At 44.5% G+C, this 17,955-nt stretch overlaps 1 protein-coding gene across 2 annotated transcripts in view; it reads right to left on the bottom strand.

Annotated features, from left to right (window-relative positions):
* LOC115388435 (membrane-spanning 4-domains subfamily A member 4A-like) overlaps positions 1-17,955 on the bottom strand; it is a 76,879-nt gene that overhangs the window by 19,868 nt on the left and 39,056 nt on the right. Inside the window, exon 9 of one of the 2 annotated variants that reach the window (XM_030091581.1) lies at positions 15,315-15,614. The exons of the other annotated variant lie outside the window; for it this stretch is intronic. Within the exon in view, the coding sequence (XP_029947441.1) occupies positions 15,580-15,614 (35 nt within the window). The 3' untranslated portion in view covers positions 15,315-15,579. Of the gene's footprint in view, positions 1-15,314; positions 15,615-17,955 lie in introns of those variants that run through there. 2 annotated transcript variants of the gene reach the window in all.

Below are 17,955 nucleotides of genomic sequence, written 5' to 3'. Positions count from 1 at the left end.
AACAGTAATTAAACTGCCAGCAGCCTTGACCAGGTCCTTGCAACCGGAGGACTTTAAATGAGACTGTCAGTCATCAGGGCCAGAGTCTGATCAAATGCGTTAAAGCAGCATGTCGACCTCACTTCCTGTTTTCTAGTGGGTAACACGATGGGCAAGTATAGTTATCATCATCACCTGATGATCAGAGCTGGATTGGTTTGTACCAGATCGGAGCATATACACCACGCTTCCTGTTTCCAGCAGGTGGCCCTGCGGCCAATGGTCATTGTCGTGAGATAGCTTTGATCAGATCAGGACTCTGATCAACGAATGAGGTGGCGATTGGACCATGTTCAGACAAGTCACGCTGTGCAGTTTCATGGTGAATGTCAAGCTGCTATGGCTACCACCACGCCCTCAGATTTTAGCAGAAGATTTTCATACGTTTTGAACATCAAAACGTGGAATCAGCTACAGTGGAATCAGCTACAGTCATTAAAATAGCAACGTATTTGCTACGGGGGTCGGAGCGGACCAGACCGGACCGGACCACACACAGAACGTGGAATTTCGGGGTAAGGCGTCATTCACACATACGCGGTCACTGCGCGGGCACGGGGCGGACGCGGAGACGGCGCGGGTGCTGGAGCGGCGTGTTCAGGCGTCCCTTTCTCACCAGTGCGGTCTGCGTGAGCGGGTTGTCCGCGGCAATGGGCTACTAGTGTAATATGTTTGAAGTAATTCCAGAGGCGTTTCGGGAGCGAAAGGATGTTTATTCCCAAGAGCAGGCATCCAGAAACGTGCATCAGCATCGGCAGCATAGATTGTAAATAAAGGATCGGTAGTCAAAAACACACAACACAATGCGGCTTCCGCAGCTCCGGCTTAGACTGCATAGACCTAAAGATATAGATCTCTAGATATATGTATCTAGACACGCGCGCTCCTCTCAACTACGCCAAGTAGTAAATTCAAACGGAACATATATCTGCATATATGACAACTAGGCCGTGTCTTCATTGTTTTCAATGGGACCCGCTCCAAGCTGCACGGAAAAATAGACGGAGCAGAACACTGGCAAAAGCCTGTTGTGTAGACCAGTTTGTGGGCAGACATGAGCTCAATGCATGCATAGAACGCCTAGTTGACACGAGATGTGCGTTTATGCCATTGGTTTCAATGGGACACCGCGCACAGCCCACGCAGAAAAATAGACTTGATTTCCATTTAGAAATCGCCGCGCGGATTTGAACGGGCGACGCGCGTTCCCCGCGCGTTCAGTGTGAAAGGACTGATCTGGTTGCATGCAGTTCTGACTTTTCCGCACAGACATCATGCAAACCCAGACAGATCTGCGCCCGCACAGCCGCATATGTGTGAATGAGGCCTAAGAGTTTATTAGTATTTCAACTGAAAACAAGAATTATTTCAATAGAAAGATGGATAGATTATTTAAAAAAAAAATTTAAAAATAAATTTTCAAAGAAATTGGGAAGTCTGGACCCCATAATGCAATTAAAATTAAGGAATAAATTATTGCCTAAAAAAGTTGATTATTTAATAACCAAGCTATTATATATTGTCATACAAAGACAAATACATAAAATCATGTCCTGATGTCTTCACAGACCGTACCTTGGTTATAGGACTTGACAAAAATCCCAAGCTGCTATATTTCCATCTATTTCTGTCAGTATTAATCCAAGAAACAGTGAGTATGTTTACATACAGGCAGTAACCCTTTTTTAACTGGGATATTCGCAATAACCTGGTTGAGCACAGCCATGGAAACATGTGCAAAAACCCAAATATGCTCATATTCCAGTTTTTAAAAAACCTGAATATTACCCCTGGGTTAGCTACTCCTTTTCGAACCCGAATTTCTGGTCATATAAATTCAATTCAATTCAGTTCAACTTTATTTATTAAATGCCAATTACAACATAGTCATTTCTAGACACTTCCACAGAGCAACCCAACAGATCAACAGATAAATGCCCATCGGTCGACAGGGACATGAAATATTGTTCTGCACATGTTCTATCCATAAGGAATCTTGGTCTTTTGAGTACAGGAAATACTTGTGATGCAGTTTAACTGCTACAAAGTAAATAAAATGAGCAGAAACGATTGTTTAGTTCTTTTTTTTTTACTGAAAAAAGGGTGCATCGCTTCATTGAACATATCACGTCTTGCCAGCTAAACACTCTTTTTCCTAACCCTGATCATGTAAACAGGAGTAACTCTATCTGTTTAAGTATGTAAACGGGTTATTCCAAATGTTTCAGAAACTGGAATATTGACCTTAACCCGAAAATTGACAGAGAATGGTCTGGTTTGTCTGTTATCAGAAACTCACCCCGAGCGCCTTGGGATGTCCCTTCCTGAACTTGTGTCTTCCATCCAGCGGCAGCTGCTGCAGCCCGCTGGGAGCCGCTGGGAGCATGTGGGTGACCACCATCATATTTCCCGAGGTGTAGGAAGAAGCCACGTTAGAAGAAGCCATGTTCCACGTCCAGATGTTCCTGCGATTTTCAGAGCTGCTCCACTTGCTGTCACATATAAATCCACAGGTTAACACTTGGCAAACAAGAGAAGGGTCATTTGTCCCTATCCCAGTATCAGACAGGAGAGGAGTCATTTGACCCATAATGTGATAAGCAAGCTTTTGTCATGTGAAAAGGCATGTGAATGGAGCTGTCAATGTACATGACGACCAGAGCTCAGGTGGTGCCAGGAAATCTACCCTTCATGTAAATGAGGCAATCACAGCTGCGGGTACAGACAGTACAGAACACCATCAAGGAACATCAGTGAGAGAGAAGATCTATATCACATAACAAAAGGTCGGCTTATCCCCGGCACACCCCACCCTTCTGGGTCAAATGACTCCTTTATGGTCTGATACATACATTGAAAAAACCTGGGCGTCATCAACAATCAGTATGAATGGTGGTAGCGTGAGCCCTCGGTGCACATGTACTGGAAAACAGTAAGTCATGATCCATGCTGAACTTCTATGTTTTCAGCTGTGTGTGGCAGTGCCAAGAGTCATAAGGAAATACTTGCTTCCATGGATTTGCTGATTTGACTCGAGAGTGCTCACACATCAACTCAGCACCTTATTGGAGAAAAAACTAAATCTGTCGTATGGGCTCAGAAGACACTTCTTCTGGGCCTGGGTGAGGGGCTTGTGTTTGAGTCCAGCTTTCCTCAGCAGTCTGATAAAGTGCAGCCCAGCAGAGACTGCACTTCATCAGACTGCTGAGGAAAGCTGGACTCAAACACAAGCCCCTCACCCAGGCCTACAGAGGACTCGTTGAAAGTATCCTCACCAGCGGCATCACAGTGTGGTATGGAAACACCACCTTGGCTGAGAGGATCATCGGCTCTCACCTCCCATCCATTGACAATATCTACACGCAGCGCAGCAGGAGGAAAGCACAGAGCATCCTCAGGGACAGACACCATCCAACCCACGCTCTGTTCCAGTGGAGAGACTCTGGCTACAACCTGAGACACCGCAGGCCTGAGAGCATCAGCACTCACAGGGCCCACCTCCACAACGGCTTCTTCCCTGCCACTGTCAGGCTGGTGGCTCAGGACATGAAAGAGGGGAAACACCTCATGCCACCAGCCTCCACACACAATACACTGTAACCCCCTCAAATGGACAAATCTACTCATGTGCAGTATCCCTCTACCTCAGTACCACTTATCTATTCTTGTTCACTTCCTTGTGCAATGTAATTTACTCCTCATGAAACATAACTTAGCAACTTGGGAAGTCCTCGTGCAATATAATTTATTAATCTGTGCAATAGCATCTGTAGATCAACATGTCACACTCGGCTCTCAATCCGCACAAAACACTGTTGCTCTTAGTATTTCCCGGAAGCCTTTTTTTGTATACAGTATATATTTTAGGATATTGTATATTTGACAGCTGTTTATATATTGTTTTTTTACTTTCTATTTGTACAGTTTAGTCTCTTCTCATATTTAATATTCTTTTTCTTTCTGATCGCAAAAATCTGACTGGTGAAACGCAAGAATTCCAGTGTACCTGTTGAAAAACTGTTTTTTTTTAACCTGTACAAATGGCAATAAACTCTAATCTAATCTTCTGTCAACAGTAAACCTGCGCTGAATGATTTCAGTGGCTTGATGTATTTAAGTGATAATTAAACTTGTAGTTAAGACTGCCTCCATCGAGACCAAGACACTACCAGGACCAGAGCGTCTCAAGACCAAGACCAAGACCAAGACCGACCAGTCAAGACCAAGACCGGTTTAGGTAGAAACCAAGACTGAGACCAAGACTAAGACCAAAAAAACATAAATAAATAACATAATAATAACTTAAATATGAGACTCTATTTAACTACAGACACAATGACACAGAGACAGTGCATTTCTCTGAGTGAACTCACTGGAAATGTTGACATGAAGTATGTGTGGTAGCTGCATGACGCTATTTCGACAATTTTATGTCAAAGAAAGTGAAGAACTTCAGTTTTATGATTTATGCAGCTGTCAGCTGTTTCTGAATTTCTCCCTCAGTTCCTCAAAAAAAAAAAACAAAAAAAAACCACAAGTTGAAGTATTCCAGTCAATCAACTTAACTAAACTTAACTTTAGCAATGCACATGACAGCAATGTAAATCTGAAGCCAGTATGTAGATCGCAAGGAGGGCTCATTGGTTGTTTGTGAAAATAAATACAAAACTGCTCATTTTAATTATCTTGAGTACTTTTTTGAACCTTCTGAAAGTACTCAAGCTTCCTTCACTGCCTGTTGATCAACAAAACTCAGAACTCGGTTGTCAGTCAGTGTTGCTCCTGTATGTGTTGTATTTGTTAATTTTAGTAGTCTTGGATTATTTAAGAAGGTCACCGAGAGACTGTGTACAACCTATTGTGACAAAGGGAAATAATTAAATAAATTGTACCTGGAGGGTTACAATGAAGACTATATGAATCATGATAAACATACACAATGCTTTGCATACTGTGGAATAAATTAAAAGAAGATGAAAATAAATGGGAAAAACCAGTGGACTCGTTGGTGGAGCAGTCGAAGAGACAGACTCAGATCTCCGTGGGTCTGCTGCCTCAGTTGGAAGGCGTGTTGTCTCACCCTCCCCAAGATGACAAACACCGGCTGCCATTGGGGCTCGGAGGCCATTTTGTCCCAGCAGGTGAGGGGTGTTGACCACCCTGTGCTGTACATCAGCAGGAAGCTCTTAGAAAGGGAGACCTGGTGCAGCCCGGTGGAGAAGGAAGCCTTCGCCTTTCTGTGGGTGGGCGACTCCCTGTGGTACTACCTCCAGGGATGCTCATTCAGTCTCTGCTCTGCTTCACTGGCTCCACTGCATGACAGATACCAACGCCCAGATCACTCAGTGCTTTGCAGTTCAAGGTGATCCACAGATGACTGTGGCGGACTTTCTCTCTCGCTGTCATGAGGGAGGGTTGGGGGTGTTGACTAGGCCGGATGGCTCCCCGACCTGAGTCGAGGGGTGGGGGTATGTGGTGGTGTGGGGCGTGATTAAGACGACGAGTTGTTGGTCAGACTACAGCTGAGGACTGTTGGGCTTGTGTGCTGCCAGGAGAGCGGCTTGGAAAGGCTCTCCAGTGGTTATGTATCTGTTGACTGATGTACCTGCAGATAAAAACACTGAAACTCTGACCACGCTGACGTCATCCATGCTGCGGAACCCGCAGACAGGCAGAGAGCCGTCACAAACCCATTGTGATAAAAGAACTTATTTAAATCAATTATATCTGGAGGGTTAGAATGAAGAATGTATCAACAATGAGAAAACATATATGGCGTTTTACAATGTGTGGATTAAATTAAATGCAGACACAATCAATGGAAAAACTCACGTCAAATGTTAAAGTTGTGTTGATTAGTAAGTAAGTAAGTAAAAGTTTATTTATATAGCACATTTACAAGCGGCTTAGCCGTGCCAAAGTGCTTCACACAAGTGCAGAGAGTAGAAACAAACAAAAAACGGTGAAAAGACAAAACAGCACAAACAAATTAAAACACATCTCAAACTCGAGCGCCATGGAAAGACCTAGCTGAAGGCCAAGGCAAAGAGGTGGGTCTTCAGCAGTGATTTAAAAATTCCCACAGACTCGGCCGCACGGATGTGGGGGGGAAGGGAGTTCCACAGCCTCGGGGCAGTAACAGAAAAGGCTCTGTCCCCCCTGGTTTTTAGCCTGGTCCTGGGAATGAAGAGGAGGCGTTGGTCAGCCGACCGTAACGCTCTGGAAGAGTTGAGGGGGCGGAGAAGATCGGTCAGGTAGGGAGGGGCGAGGAGATGAAGAGATTTAAAAACTGTTAAAAGAATTTTGAAATCAATGCGGTGGCGGACGGGGAGCCAGTGGAGGGAAGCGAGAACCGGAGTGATGTGAGCGTGTTTTTTGGTGGAGGTGAGGAGTCGGGCGGCAGAGTTCTGGACGAGCTGCAGGCGGTGGAGTTGGGCTTTATCAATACCGGTGTAAAGACTATTGCAATAATCCAGGTGTGAGGTGACAAAGGCGTGAATGGCCTGCTCTAGCCCCGCCTGGGGAAGGTAAGTTTTAATTTTGGCTAAAGTCCTCAGGTTGAGAAAACTTCTTCTGATGACTGCGCTGATCTGCTGCTCGAACTTGAAGGAACTGTCGAAGACCACACCAAGATTCCTGACAGCTGGCTTGGACTTCAAGGCAAGAGTACCCAGGGCGTTGGAGAGAAATGCTGGGGCGGCTTTGCCAAATACAATAACCTCAGTCTTATCCTCATTGAGGTTGAGGAAATTTGCTGTCATCCATGCCTTAATGTCAGACATGCAGTCAAACAGAGGCTGGAGAGCAGCAGGGTCGTCGGCCTTGAAGGGGAGGTACAACTGAACGTCGTCCGCGTAGCAGTGGAAGGAGATATTATATTTATTTATAATATCTCCTAAGGGCAATATGTATAGGATGAACAGAATGGGGCCTAATATGGAGCCTTGAGGCACACCGCAGGAGAGGGGGGCTGCAGAGGAGGTGAAGTCTCCCAGCTGAACAGAGAAGCTCCTGTCAGTCAGGTAGGAACGGAAAAATTCCAGAACTGTACCTCTGATGCCCAGGTGTTCGAGGCGAGACAGTAGGACCCTGTGGTCCACTGAATCGAAGGCGGAGGTGAGATCGAGAAGCACCAGGACCACAGGGCTACCTGAGTCCGTAGCTAAGAGCAGGTCGTTAAGGACTCTCAGGAGGGCAGTCTCTGTGCTGTGGCCAGATCTGAAACCGGACTGGAATTTTTCAAAACTGTTATTATCTGTTAAGAATGGTTGCAGCTGGGAGTATACTTCACGCTCGATGACTTTGGAGAGGAAGGGCAGTTTGGAGATGGGCCTGAAGTTTGCAACGGAGGAGGGGTCGAGGTTGGGCTTTTTTAATAGAGGGTGCACCACAGCATGCTTGAACGCTGGCGGGACACAACCAGTGGACAAGATGCAGTTGACTATTGAGAGGAGGAAGGGGGCAACTGAGTCAAGGACTGTTGGATCCTTGAGAAGGCGCGAAGGTAGGCAGTCAGAGGGGCAGTTGGAAGGCCGCAGGTGCCTGACTACGGCAGAGAGAGAAGCTACCGAGGCGGGTTCAAACCGTGAGAATGTTGCTGACAGGGGGAGGGGGGGAGGGATGGGGGGTGAGAAGGGGCCAGTAGAGGGCCTGAGTGCGGCGATCTTGCTAATGAAGAATTGTTGGAAGGTATCACAGAGGGCAGTGGAGGGCCTGACGGGGGGATCATTACGGGGGTTGATGAGGGAATTCAGTGTGTGAAAGAGAACCTGGGGTTTGTGACAGTTAGAGGAAATCAGATTAGAGATGTGCTGAGCCTTCGCATATTTCACAGCTCGATGGTAGGCTGTCAGGGAACTGCGGAGGATTTGAAGGGAAACGAGGAGGCGGTCCTTCTTCCATTTGCGCTCAGCGCGTCTGCAGATGCGTCTGAGGGCACGCGTGGTAGTGTTTAGCCATGGAGTGGTCTGAGTTTTGGGACACTTGGGTTTGAGAGGAGCAATGGAGTCCAGAATTGATTTGCAGACTGAGGAGAACATGGAGAGAAGCTCATCAGCAGGAGTTCTGACTATAGAGTCTGAAGGCAGCCTACACACCGACGAGTCACTGAAGGCGGCAGAAAATTGCTCAGCAGTAGATGGGTTCAGAGAGCGTGAGACCAGTTTGGGGGCCTTATGGAGACTACCTGAGCATTCGATTGAAACAGAAAACAAAATTGGGGAGTGGTCAGAGAAAGCCATGGCACAGATCTCATCAATATTGACAGAAACGCCATGGGCGAGGACAAGGTCAAGAGTGTGGCCCTTTTCGTGGGTGGGGCCATCAACAGCTTGAACAAGACTGAATGAGTTAAGGAGGTTCAGAAAATCCCGGGCCAGAGGCTGTGAGACACAGCAAACATGGATATTAAAATCACCACAGATAATGAAATTGTCATATCTGACCACAAGCCCCGACAGAAAATCAGCGAAGTCCGAGATGAAGTCCTTGTTGAATTTGGGGGGACGGTAGACCACTGCACACAGAAAAGGTGGATTCAGATTTAGTTCAAACAGTTGCAGTTCGAAGCTAGCAAAGCCATTCTGAGGGATCTGCCGACAGTGAAAAGACGACTTGAAGATGGAGGCAAGGCCTCCACCTCTCCCTGATGTTCGGGGAGAATTTAGGAAACAGCAGTTGGGTGGGCAGAGCTCAGAAAACGAAGTATTCTCACCAGAGGAGAGCCAGGTCTCACACAGAAACAGGAAATCCAGCCCTCGAGAGACAAAGAAGTCATTTAGCGCAAAAGTTTTGTTGGATAGAGACCGCACATTTAGCAGAGCCATTTGGAGGGTTAAAACATCTCTGGGGCGGTGTCGCCGCAGGCTCCGCAGGACTGAGTGGTCGACTCCGGGCCTCTGACTACAAGTCCCATCGGCCCCAGCGCTCGGATGACGTCGGCAGAGTGCGCCGCGAGTTTCTGGAGCCCAGAGGGATGGAGCCGTAGCAGGGCAGCTTTGGAAGTAAACAAACTTTCTCCGAGCACTCCGATGGACATAGCGGGGTCGTCGAAGGAGTCCATGAAGTCTGATGGCTCCGATGCAGGATGGAGTGGAGAGGTTGTTGAGTTTGAGCAGCTGCGAGGCGGAATATCTCAGAGACATGCCTGGTCCCGGTGCAGTTAGCCTGAAGCTGGCTAACTCGTCGCTAGTTGGTCCAGTGATCGCTGCTAGCCCAAACACGAACTGGAGCAGAAACCAGCTGGAAAGTAACGTCGGGACGAGCCGGGTAGGAAGATGGATCCAGGCAGCTGGCTGACCCATCCCAGGGCCCGATGGCAGGTAGTCCCGGAGGGCGGTGGTGACCAGAATGGATATTCCAGGAGAACAGCTGATCACAGTCGGCGCTCGGATGGCTGGACGGGGAGGATGGCGCCTCCAGGGAAACAGCTAAGCCTCACAACGGGACCCGAAGACACGGTGTCACCCGTCAGCATAGGCACGGCGTCGAGGGGCAGGCTTGCTTCTCCAGGGGAACCGCCGACAGTGGAGGTATGAGCAACAGGCCGCGGCCGATACTCAGGAGTGATAAAGCAGGTAGATTTGAAAAGTCACTTAAAAGTCCGAGTTAGAAACAGTAAAACAGGCGCGGGCCAAGACAGACAGGCAAAATGTCAAAAAAAAAAGAAACTAGGGCTTGAAAAGCTTAAAAAATGCATTAAAAAGCTTAAAAAAGCTTTGGAGAATGGAGAAGCGGCGAACACAGCAACGCCAGCGTCCTCTCACGTCTCAGGAGAGGAGATGTGTGCCGAGCTGCAGATTAAAGAGAAGTTCCTCCTCTGTTCTGAAATACACCTTGTGGTGCCCCTGGACACATCATCAGTGATGTAACCTGGGGTCTTCAGGGGTTTCGGGTCTTTCAACAATCAGACCCCCTCGCCCAGGCGACCCAGCCGGGGTTGATCAGGCCCCAACTCCCTCACCCAGGCGACCCAGCCGGGGTTGATCAGGCCCCAACTTGTGTCCAGGTAGCGCTACCCTACACGCCACGCCTCTGTCCTCCTGATCCACAGCCACCTCGACGCTACCTCTGCTGCGTTGTTGGCTGACTTGATGGCCCATCGCTTGCTGCCTCCTGTGATGCCTAACATCTTATAGGCCTTGCAGAGGGATTGGCCCACAAATCCTCGACATCCCACTTTGATGGGTTTGCACCTTGCCTGCCAGCCGACATTGCTCCATTAATTCGGACTATTTTGCCAGCTTCCTCAAAGTTTCCTGTTTTTTAAGCTGAAACTTTGGGAACTTTTCAGTTGATGCAAAGCAAACAAAATACACTGCGATACTAATTCAAATGTTCCCAGTTTGCTGATTCATTAAAATTACTTAAAGGAGTCATATTATGCAAAATTCACTTTAAAAAGGTGTCTTTACAGTCATATTACCTCCCAGAGCCTCTGTATGATCCCCCAGAAGAGAAAAATTCAGTCACCTCCCTCAATTGCGCACTCCACTTTTAAGGAAATATACACTCAAACACGCGATTCTGAAATCTTACTTTTGTCTAGTCAACAAGAGGAACACCACTCCCCCCCGGAAGAGGATCCAGCCTTTGGCCGGCCCCGGATAGGTGGTTATAGCAGTATGTGTTGCCGTAGCCTCATTAAATACGTTCAAATTTGAAAATTGTCTTTTTCCTCCTTGTCTATCTACACCAATTTTTTTAAACTGAAACTGAAACTTAAGCTGAAATGGTCGAGGGGACGTGCCTCTGACTGTGCCCCCACCATGTGGGAGAGAGTGGGCATGGCCAGATGCATTCAAGTGCATCCCGTAAAGAAGGCTGTGAAAATAAGGCTGTTCGGAGGAGGGCTCCTCAGAGCCACTTTTTAGACCGCTCAAACTTCAAGCATAAGATTAATTTGGGGCAAACAAACTTATATACTAGGTTTTTGGGCTTCTGTGACCTATATGACGTGACTGAAAAACAGCATAAAAGGTCCGCTTTAAGCAATAACGTGGATCAATCATCAAAAATAACTTGAAAATACAGGAAACTTTGGCTTCAACTGAAGATCACGATAAAAGGTCACTTGGATTGGGGAATTTCCACCTTTTGTGACTTTTTTAATCACCTGAACACAAAACCACAAAGAACTTCTGAACTCCAATTTATTGCTTCAAACTTTGATCAGTTAATGACTGTTGTGAACTGTTTTGACTTTTCTATTTCTTACACTCTAGTTGCTGTTGTTAAGACTTGTACATATTGCTATTTATTGATTTATTTTTATTCCATTATGGTGTTTGTGGATTAGGAAATTCTCACATGAGAAGGGGCAGAGCTTGGTAACATGGGGAGGTGTGGTGCACTGACGGTGGGAGTTAAAATGGCAGAAGTAACCTGTCAAAATGGTGTCTGCATGACAGCTGTGAGTGGAGAATCGAATATAAACTGTCTTCATACATACTCGTCTGCTTCATTTCTGTAACCTCCACACCGTCATATATATTTTGTTTTGTGTCAAACAACACTTAAAAAAAAATTGACAGTGGGATTAATGAAGTACTCATATTCCTTTCATTTCTATTTATGTTTTCTAATTCCACATATATTAAACATTTAGGGGGGGATGCAATATTTTTTTTTTGATAAAGAAAACCTGTCAAACTTTGAATGAATTTGACTGTAGTTCATCTGTCGGTTTCTTTTACATTGTTTTAGCCTTTTCAGTCAATTACTCAGTTTAATTGTTTAAAACCACTTTTCCATTTTAATAGTATTCTTCCTTTTTACATTTTGAAGTGATATATTCTGTATACTTATTTTAACAATTTGAGCCACTTTGAATCTTTGTCTTTTTTATTTTTCCATTTTAGAATCATTTTTGTAATTTTTTTTTTTTTTGTATCTTTCAGTTTTGCTGTAGTTCCTTTTTCAATTTTTTGCCATTTTAGCCAGGTTTTTTGCCGGTCTCGGCCTTTTTTTTCCAGCCACGAGATCAATCTTTTTAAAAGATAGGTTGATGTGCAAACAGAATAAAAATAAATAAATAAATAAACTCGTGCTTTACAAATTGTCTGTATAGATTTATACAGGGTGCCACGACAAAGGAGCTAAGAAAAACCTGAACTTAAAGTCTCATATCAAACTGATGCTTTCTTCAAGTCAAGCTCAATAATCTTAGTTTCATCTCCAAACAGGAGGTTTCACCTCTCTAATAAAATCACCATTACAGATTTCCCCAGTTCTGTAGTCAATATGAAGATCTTACCTTAAAACTTTAGGACAGCAACAGTTCAGACCCAGATGAACTTCTTCTCACAGACTCAAAGGGTGACTCACTGGTTCCAGGGAAAACCAAACTCACTTAATACGTTATGATACCACCCCTGAAGAGGAAGTGGGTAGTTCCTGTTTTAGTGAGAATTTTTTCAGTCTGTTTTCTCTCTGGTTCAACTTCTCTCAATCAAGTTTTTGCATTTTTGTTTCACCATGAGCTCCACAGACCCAGAGATGGAGTTAGGAGCTAATAAGTGGAGTTACTACCATAAGACAGTCCATGCGTTTACCTGGGGCTTTTTATTCCTGTCTAAATCAGAATAAAGTTTACTTCCACTCAAAAATGACCATGTATATGCCTGAAAACTTTGTTAGAAATAAAGCTTGAATCCAAATAGCCCGGCTGGATTGTTCTCTTTTGGACGAGAATGTTATGTAAATTGGGCGCGACTTTTTCCCAGTCGTTTTGATAATTCATTTGATCATCGTGATGACACAGTATTCCAAGATAGCGGCCTGCAGCTCACGGTTCAAATCATACAGAGATGTTTTATCTCACGGGAGTTTTAGAAGAATTGCATATAATGAAACGAGTGGATGGACAGGGTCCTAACAGAGCTGGGATTTCTGGCTCTTTGAAGGGAGCCGGCTCGTGAGGAGCCATTTGCTTGAAAGAGTCGTTCAAAAGACTGTCTCCATGACGAACGTCACGAGATATCCATTTACGATTAGAGACGTCAACCTCATTAGTGCGGAGTCAATCCCTTATTTTCTGGCATCTGACACTGTTACTGTTCTGCGTTTTCATCTGGTGGTTTAATTTGTTTGATGACCCGGATTTTAAACAGATATTTTTCTGAAACATTGTGGCACATTTGACACATTGTGCACATCATCCCCAGAGAAGAACTTCAAAATGCGTGTCCCTTCACTTTTTCAGACTTTGTTGCTCAAAGTGGCCCCTTCCTTCTTTAAAGCCAGCAGTCTGCACCCTTTATGACTCAAAAGTGTCATTTTCATGTGAGCATTTGCTTGGAGACACAAAACATTTTCATTTTCTCAATAAAGGAAATAAAAACATCAAGCAAGTTGTGATGCACTCAAAAAATAGTTTCCCAATGTGGTTATTTTAGCCTCTCAACCTTTGAATTGAACAGTTGAACTGTTTCTCTGGAAAACATGCCTAGTGCTAGCAGTGTATATGTATATTATATTCGTGTGATTTTATACATATCTAAGTAATCACACACACACACACTCACACACACACACACACACACACGCGCGCGCGCGTGCACACACACACACGTTTATCTTTGCCAGTGGGGTCTCCTGACTCGGAGGCTCCTCGTGGGATCCCGTCTTTCTAGATGCCATTTAAACTCCTAAATTTAAAATAATAATAATAATAATAATAATAATAATAATAATAATAATAATAATAATAATAATAATGATAATAAAATTCCTGTGAGTTTGAAAAATCAGTTGAAATTTCAAACACTGTCATATAAATCTGAGAATAAATCTGAATAAAACTGAGTTGTTGTTCCACTGAGGTTTTCTTTTGAAATACGTATGTCTGTACTCACAGTATGAGTACAGACCATGAAAGCGGGGCCTCACGATCCTTCTGACTTTTTGGGTTTTAAGCAGGAGGAGTCAGAAAAGTTACCAAAGGGAGAACTGGCTTGTGGCGGCCAAGCATTCATAGCGACGTCGCTTTATTTTTTGTATTTTTTGTCTGATCTCTGTTTTTCTATTTTTGTGGTGGACTTCATGACATTTTTCCATGTAAGACTTTTACATGGTCATTTCTTTTTTTCTCTTTGAGTTTGTGTGGGAGCGGCATTTGTACAAGCCTTTTGGTTTTTTTGTTTTATTTTTGCCTTGCACATAGTCAGATTGTTTTGACTATATGTGCAAAATGAAAAAAAAATACTGAAACATGTATTTACTTTCCTTCCGGCACCTGACTTTCTGTGTAGCTTGATCCAGGAGGGCTGCGGTGTGCAGAGAAAGAGGATCCTTGCTGAGTCGTCCAAAATGCTGTATGGCCTCTGTGACTGCAGTGCAACCCCACGGTGCCTCGTGTGAGCCAAGAACATATGATTTTACTGTCTCCCGATTACTTTCAGGGCCCACACCGGCGCCCCACCAGAGCTACACTGGACCGAATGTGATCCCAGGGTTCCAGGAAGAGACGCAGTGTGTAGACTGTAGACTGAGCGTCCCAGATCGCTGTTCATGAATGTATCAGTCAGACTTTAATCATGTTTAGCACATAGCATCGCTGGTGTGTGAGCCCTGAAACCCTTCAGCAGGTAGTGTAGTCGGTTTTCCAATCAAACCATCCACAGGAGCTTATGGTTGACTCGTGTTTCCAAAAACGTGTGTCCTCCACAAAAGTTCCTCTTTTCACATTTATTGAACAAAAATATGCAAAAAACAGAAATTCCAAACACGGCTTTAAATATGCACAAAACCTGAAAGATCTCAACTTGTCCCTAACACTTTCCTAATACATAACATGTCCACAACACGGTAACACGGTCAGAAAAACCGTGAGCTCCTCAGGCCGCCTCTCCCACAGTACCTAGCATCACACCCATTGCCGCAGTTTCTCAAAGTGACAAGCTCCTATTTTAGTCCTTCAATGTAATGAGTATATTAACTGAAAATAACCAAACACTGTAGATGTGTAAATTATAATAATGCAAATGTCACCAAATTGTGCATGGTAAAAGTGTTTAAATGTCATAAAACAATAACACATTAATAAATTGAAAATATCATCCATTAACACAAACTATGCATACTGCCCCTATAGGTAGCAAGACTCAGAGTTACTTGCTGAGAACATCCTTCTAACGCCACTGCTCCAAATGTCTCGGCTGATTAAGTTGCTGGTGTTGTGTTCATCAGGTAATTAAGCAGTTCCAGACCAGAGGAGGGTTACTGAACTGAAGCATTTTAATTTCATAGAATAAGCTCAAAACAAATCCACTTTGCACAAGTATTATGTAATACATAACATTTCAGCAATGATATATCACTTTGCAGCTTGCACTCATATATGGACCTTCCTATACGTTCTTCCTTAATCTCTCCTCCTCGCTTTATAAAAGTCGGAGGCAGAATCTACATTTACCACCATGAAGCTTCTTCAAATACATTCTTTGAAAGCCTCTCGTCTCTCATTTCATATCCTAAGGTTACATAAAAAGAAAGACAAGCTCAAGCAGCAGTTTTGCAATGATCAGAGTTGATGTGTGTGGGTCAGTTCGGTTGGTAAGCTGGAGGCTCAGCAGAACCCAGATCCAAGGCTGGATTAACCATTAGGGCAATTGGGCAATTGCTCAGGGGCCCGAGACCTACAGGGGCACATGGCAGTAGCCGCATAACCAGAGCAGAGGCGTAATTTACGTAGGGTTGGTGGGTTATGAAAACTCATGGGCCCTCTTTTGGTGAAATCCACTGCCGAGGATTTTTGTTTGTTTGTTTGTTTAAATCCGAGGCGGAATGAGCACAGCAGCTGCTTTCTCTCCGGCCTGAGGCGCCGCTACACATAGGACCCCGAGCTGAAGGGGGCCCCGAGGGACGGCCGACATCATCAGTCAAATTCAATGACAAATTAAAGGCGCTATGCCAGATGCTGCAATGACAGCATGTCGAAAATCCCCCGCATGGGGCCCTTTCCAAGTGCTCAGCGGTTAGTTGCTAGTAGGATGGCCCCGACAGACAGCGGATATCAGCAACACAACTTGAAATCCCCCGGATAATTTACAATGACACGTCGGGAACCTATCTAATGGGGCCCCACTACTACCCGGCTTGCATCAACGTGATGCATTACATGCAGTCAATATTCGGCATTCAATAGTACGACGCCATGGCTGCATTTGCACTTCATGCCACTAGGTGTGCTGTTTGCATGTTCAACCTTATTTTACACAGACACCACAGAAGAAGAAGGGCTGCAGGCTCTCTCTGCATGTTGTGAGAAAAAGCCGGCAGGAAGTGGTGATATGTTCAATGATGCGATGCAGCGTTTTTTCAGTGAAAGAGAAGAACTGAACTTGTTACTCTTGTAACCGGGTTGAACCGATAAAATGTGGTTGTAAACAATAATGGTCCACATGTCATGGGCTTTATGTTTGCACTTATGAGCGTTTCCATTACATTTGTTAACTTGTGATTATTATTATTATCATTATTATTATTATTATTATTATTATTTACTGCAAAATTGCACTTAAGAAACATGGACATGTCAAAATAATTGTCGTTCTTAGAATTCTGAACTAGTTCTTTTTCTTGTTGTGAGAATGACTGTTTATGTTGTGTAATGAAAATGCTTTGAGCATTTTCAGGCAAATTGATGATTATTTCAGATTTTATCTTTTTTTTTTGTCCATGAACTGTGACTGCAATGAAATAAAGAAAAAAGTTTTGAACTGCTTTCAGTATCACTGTCCCTGTTATTTAGCCTCCTTTATATGTTTACCCGAATTCCAGATTTTTATACGGTATTTGAAGTTTTCAGAGTGGTTGCTTTCTTTGAGTAAAAAAGTGGGTTACTTTCTATGCAACCGGAGGGCTCATAGATCAGCTTAGACCAGGGTATTTGCTCCTGTTCTAACACTAAATGTGTGTTTTGGGGGCAATAAGTGCTTTAGGATTTTGTAGGCGTCAGAATTTTAGCTTAGAGGGGGCACTTTGAAAGAACTTGCCCAAGGGCACGTCAGTGTCTTAATCTGGCTCTGCCCAGATCCCCTGGGTTTTCAAAGTTGGCCGCCACCTGCAACACAACAGTACACTGTCAGTGGGATTTTAATTCACATTGAAAAGATTCACATGGCAAACACACCTATTTCATCTACCTGAGGGTATGGCAACAGATGCTGCTTGGAAATGGGGCGGAGCCTGAGTGGTGACCGGACCTTCTACAGCTTGAACGACGACTTGAGGCTCCTGGAAGATGAAAAACACAGACGGTCACTGCGGCCCCTGTACATGAGAAAGTTTCAAATGAAAATGCATCGTTTTTGTGTTTTCCTTTCAGAAAAGCTTTGAGTTTACATGACAACATTTTCAAAACAATGTCTGTTTCTGCTGAAACATCAGAAATACTGGAAAAGATGTTGTTTTCCTGTCAGGCCAAGAGTGGATGCTGTTGTCTGTTTTCATGATGAATCCAGACACTCATGCTGCAGAGCAATACTCTACAAACATGAACAGTGGGAGAACACAAACGTACGTATGGACAGACGACCAAGTTGGATTGTCATTACAGTAACTGTCATCTGTAAAACTACCAGGACCAGGAGAGTTTCCATCATCGACACAGAGTTGGAGCATTTTCAAAAAGTTCCACCTTATTACCTGTTGTCAAACTTACGTTTTCAGTGGCTCCAAGCACCGTTTTCACATAAATACTTCATTCATCTGAAGGACGGGTAACTAATCTGGTGAACCAACACTATCAGGTCAACAGTGAGGAGCTGACTCACCTCTGTGCAGCAGAAGCGGGTTGCATGACAGGCGGATGCTGACACGGTGATTGAAACAATGAGCTCCAGGGGCTGGAACACAGCCACGACAGCTGAATAGCCACCACTGTACTACTGAAGCGAGATTGAGTTAGTATCTGCA

The sequence above is a fragment of the Salarias fasciatus genome, chromosome 5 (genome assembly GCF_902148845.1).
Source record: "Salarias fasciatus chromosome 5, fSalaFa1.1, whole genome shotgun sequence".
In the NCBI taxonomy this organism is placed as follows: Eukaryota; Metazoa; Chordata; class Actinopteri; order Blenniiformes; family Blenniidae; genus Salarias; species Salarias fasciatus.
The sequence above is the reverse complement of the archived record's forward strand: the minus strand, read 5'-3'. Positions and strand labels throughout refer to the sequence as shown.